General features: G+C 47.3%; 1 protein-coding gene across 1 annotated transcript; it reads left to right on the top strand.

Annotated features, from left to right (window-relative positions):
* Nucleotides 1-385: 385 nt before the first annotated feature.
* LOC139061948 (uncharacterized) lies at nt 386-4,892 on the top strand. Its single transcript, XM_070541901.1, has 2 exons — nt 386-2,059; nt 2,120-4,892. Exon 2 carries the CDS (start codon nt 2,667-2,669, stop codon nt 4,890-4,892), a length of 2,226 nt encoding a protein of 741 aa, XP_070398002.1. The 5' UTR covers nt 386-2,059; nt 2,120-2,666.
* Nucleotides 4,893-5,215: the final 323 nt, after the last annotated feature.

Here is a 5,215-nt window from a genome sequence, read left to right as displayed (position 1 = left end):
GCGCCACCATGCAGCCCACTGCGCCACCATGCAGCCCATTCTGGATTTAAGATGAGCCTTTTGATTGAACCAAATACTTAGTATGTTGTTAGTTTTGTTAATGTTCCAATAAGATTCAGGAGTTTACCAAGTGTCTGACCTGCAAGTCAAATGATTAACATCAAAACTCACATTTAGCCCATAATTTTGGTTTTAAGATTGTTTCATGGACAAGTACAAGGATACATTGAGGAGCCTTTACATCCCTGCATCCCCAGCAGGTCCTTGAGGTCCTGTGATCAAATCCTGCCAGTTGTTAAGGATTCAAGACAGAAAACTAAAGGAGACAAAGAGTTTGTGACTGTTCTCCACACACCAGGAGGCCATTGCACAATAAACTATTGGAGTTGTTGAGGGTCTGACCTCATGAGGAAATTACTATGCAGTGATTTTCTCCAAAATGACTGTGCTTAAATTGCTCTGAAAAGCAAATAATCACATCAGCGCCAAGAAACTTCATTTCCCATGATGCTTTGCACACGGAAGCATTGTGATGACGTCACCGCCTAATACCAGAAACACGATCTGCGGGAGGCGGGAGCTTGGAGCTTTCCCGCGACTTCAAAGACTATAAATCATGAATGAGACAAAGAAACCTCGTTCTTTTGCCCAGGATACCTGGCGGTAAGGACACGCTTATCGACGCTCCGACAACTTGAGCACGCGGAAGCTCTAAGTGCCAAGTTGAGCCACGGAACTGCTGGAAACTAAACTGCAAGCCCATCAGATCTGCTCGTTTCTGCTCCCCTCCAGCTGATGTTTGAGGACACAGAACTGAGGAGGGAAACAACAACTCCATCCAGCTCTCAGAAACGCTGTAAGTTATAACTCAGCACAGAAAGAAACTTTGCTGTCTCTGTCCAGCCCGTGGAGAAACACTCGTGAACGCCAAACTGCGGAGAAAAACGGAGAACCGTCAAGTCATAACAGCGGGGGACGCCTTGCTGCTTTGGTGATCAGGAAACTCATTTTTTTCTCTCCTTTTCTTCTCCCGTTTCCTCTATAGTCTCAAATAAGCAATAAACCGCGTCTATTGCTTAAAAAGTAGCTTCGTGTTTTCCTCTTTCGTCCCAAACACGTCCGTCGGGTCATTTTGAAGAATAAACTGCTTATTGATCATTGTTTGGTATCTTAAAATGGTTTCTGTCATGGCCAGGCTGAAACTAAAAGATATTAATTTGTGATTAATCTTTTGTGTTGTTTCATGATCTTTTGAAATGTTTTGAGTGATTTAAGGTTAAGTTACTACTGATTCTAAGTGCTTTGGAAGTTAAAGTGCAAGTTGCCACCCACACTTTAGCCAGACAAAGGGGTCAGCCATCTTGTATTCAAGACTCCATTTTGAATCCATACACACGCACACACACACACACACACACACACACATACACACTACTCCTTTGTGAGAACAAAGGACCCCATTCATACATCCTCCATCACATGCAAACACATCCATCTTCAATCATATCACACGGTTATTATTCATCTATTCCACTGTTTATTCATTTGACAAATTGTTAATTAAATGTTATAAAATTCAGATTTTTGTGTCCAGTAGCTTTGTTGTGTCGAAGAGAAGTCTCTGCTCCAAGGATTCTACGAACTTCAAGAAAGACTGATAAGAGTTTTGGATTCAATTTTTCCCCGGAAAAAGGGGAATGGTGCCCCGTATATCTAAGAATATCTTAATTAATTAATAAATCAGTAAATATTCCCATATTTACAGAATTTATTGAAGAATCCAAAAGTAAGTTAACGCTTACGAATTGTTCGCTCCTAATAACCCCAACATTTTATTGGTGCAGCCCGTGTGAGGCTTGGATACACAGAGATTTCTATCCGGCACAAACAAACAAATAAATCCAAAGAGCTTGAATTAAAAATAATCCGTTGTTCAGCCTTGAACCAGCAACAGAGTGGTGCTGATTTCGCTGAGCAGGAAGCTGCATCGAACTCTCACCAGTAACTCAGTGCTTCTTTAAAGGTGCAACGTGTAAATTAATTCTGGTTGACCTTTTAGGTTAAAATTCAGCTTTTCCTTAAAGGTGCAACGTGTAATTAATTCTGGCTAACCTTTTAGGTTAAAAATTCAGTTTTTCCTTAAAGGTGCAACGTGTAATTAATTCTGGCTAACCTTTTAGGTTAAAATTCAGTTTTTCCTTAAAGGTGCAACGTGTAATTAATTCTGGCTAACCTTTTAGGTTAAAATTCAGTTCCTCATTAAAGGTGCAGCGTGTAAGTAATTCTGACTAACCCTTTTAGGCTAAAATTAACTGCTAATTTAGCGACTTTAACTCACAGTGGCTATTGTAACTAACTGAAACCTTCACTCAAAGACTGATAACACCTTGTTTGCTAATATTCTGAAGGAATAACTAGCATATTTAACACTGCAAGTGTTGTAAGACGTTGCTACGGCAACGCACCAGCTTTTGCTAAAATACTGAAAGGAATAGTATTTTAGGCGTTAGTCACGGCATTCCGTGCAATCTTAAAACGCTAAAACCTGTGCGCACAAAGGTTAATTTAGTGTTTTTCTGCTACAAAGCTAGCAGTTGCTGCCCAAAAGGTGCAGTTTGAGCTATCTGCAGAAGCTCTACTAGGCTATTTTTGGTTCGGTTGTTAAAATGGAGGGACAGAGTAGTGAACTGACCAACTCCCAGCAACCAGGTGGCGCTGCGGCTCACGACTATGAACCTGGCCTACTTTCTGGACAAATATTGTCCAAACTGGTCGCGGTTGCTCGAGAACCCGACTACCCTTCTAGGGATTTCACTGAAGAACAGCGTAGCGACGAGCTGGAAGCTGTAATTGATCAAATAGAAAACCCGGATGGTACAAAACCAATCCAGGTTCACTTAGCTAAGTTAGCCCTGATCCTCTATCAGAGAGAACTCCAACATGATCGAGAGATCATGAAGCTCCAGAGCATGCTAGCTGAAAGGCAGCAAAATGGAAGGCAGAAGGATGACGAGGAGGAAGCCAGCACCGATTCTGGGGAAGATGGGGAGAAGACCCCGCCCCCTTCTGCTGATGACAACAGACAGTGGGAAGGGGGGGAACACCGTGACTCTGAGGCTGAGCCAGAGTGCTCTCCCACACCGGTACGAAAGCAAGCCGGCAAAGCCAACCAGGGTCCGCCCAGGACGATCGCCAAAGACCAATTGGTTTCCTCCACCCAAGGTAGCGAGGGACCGCCGTCCCGCCGTAAAGGTAGGCTACCTCCTGATACGTCTCCATACGATAATCAACAGTATGTGGTGTGGGACTCTCTGGACAGACGCACGCCGCAGGGGAGAGATGAAGCTCATCTGTTCCAACCTTCGGCCCCGTTCCCTACACACACTATAGGGCATTCAGGACCACCTAGGGGCCGAGAGCAGTTCGCCCTCGAATCCCAGGTTGGACCACCACCCTCATCATCACGGCCTTCTCAATCAGTGAGAAGTCGACCAGCTGAGCGGCACCTCTATTTAGACCGCTCCCCCAGTCCACGAAGGGTGCAAGGTGCCGGCTGGGGTTATGCACAAGCCCAACCTGCACCTCCACCATCCACCCATCCTAGCTACTCCGGTATTCGGCATGCCGATAACCAGCTGCAGGACAAAGCATCATACGCCAGTCCGTACCCGGACAAAGCGTATTACGCAGATGCCCCAGTTGAAAGACGCAGGCTGCACTACGCAGACGTGCCCCGGGAGGAGGATCTCCCAGGACACCCACGTGACGTGCCAGCAGCCCGCCACAACATGCCGGACCCCGATTTGGGCCCCAGGAGTCAACATTGGGAGCCCAGAGCACACCAGCGATATCCAGCACTCTCTGAGACAGACCGTGGGTCAGAGTCAGAGGATGACGCGCCGTACCGTGAGTCAGGGCTCCGTGTACGTCAAATTGAATCGCTAGCTAAAGACGTAGAACGTTTTGATCCTAACACCAATGAATCCAATGTCGACGATTATCTCAGGGAGATAGAACGTTGTCTGCTTGATCTTCCAGCACCCTCTTCAAGGGAGAAGCTCAAGCTAATTTGGAAAACCACATCTAGAACGGTGCACGGTTTCATGGAAACTCTACCACCTGACATTCGTGATCGGTACTCCTCGCTCTGCCGAGCGTTGAGAGATGAATACGCCACGTATGCAGACTCTGCGTCAGCTACAATGGGGGCCTTCTCCATCAAACACGGGAGGAACGAACCCCCCAGAGAGTATTATCGCCGACTCAAAAGTGCTTATTTCCAAGGTCGAAACGGCCCTGGGCTCGAGGAAGACCCTGCCTTCAGATCCCTGTTCATTCACAACCTGCACGAGTGTGTTCGCTCCGAAGTCTCAATGTATTGTCGGATGAAAAAACTGACAACTCAGGAGATTAGGAGATACGCTCAACAGGCTTGGGAAGCCGGCGGAAAGCCCCAAAAGCCTGACGCACATCACCGCGTCATGCACCTAACTCCCGACACCGAGCCGCGTTTGGAGCTTGAAGGCACAGAAGCTCCACCCACTAAGCCAAAATCTGCTAAACCTAGACCTGTTAAACCGCAAGAGCAGTCCCAATCTCCTCAACAGGGGAAGGGGGGTGCTGATTGGCCGCCTAGGTCTGGACAATCAGACAGGAAGTGGCCCAACCAAAACCAACGGCAGGCAGGTCGGAACAGTGGAAGGTTTAAGGAGCGCCGCCCACAGGTAGGTCCCGAACACAAGTCCGCAGGTGAGTACTTGACCAAAGCCGACCTCCAGGAGATGTTTCAGCAGTTCCTAGCTAAACAGAAGGAACAGCTGAGATCTGCAGATGAGACCCCTGCACCAAAGTCTGCTTCTAAGAAGCCAGACTCAGAGCCAACGTCCGCATGACTAGGCGTGGCTCAACCCCCCAGCGTGGCCAGGACTTACCTGATCAGTTGGGGAAACACTACTGGTAGACCACAGGAGTCTCCTGAAATCTACCCCCCAGAGAAACCAGATACTAAATTTCTGAAGTTCCTTGGTGACTTAACAAACCATGATCATGCTCGCCGTTTGTACTGTAGCACCAACGTAGGTGGGTGCATACAGGTTGATGCTCTGCTGGATACCGGCTCAGAAATCACCCTGATGTGCTCCACACTGTTCCATCGCGTGTCTGACACCATGCGGTCGCTCGGGAAACCAGTCCAGGTAGAACCCTGTGACCTGAA

The sequence above is a fragment of the Nothobranchius furzeri genome, chromosome 12 (assembly GCF_043380555.1).
Source record: "Nothobranchius furzeri strain GRZ-AD chromosome 12, NfurGRZ-RIMD1, whole genome shotgun sequence".
Lineage (NCBI taxonomy): Eukaryota > Metazoa > Chordata > Actinopteri > Cyprinodontiformes > Nothobranchiidae > Nothobranchius > Nothobranchius furzeri.
This window is presented reverse-complemented; position numbering and strand designations above follow the sequence as displayed.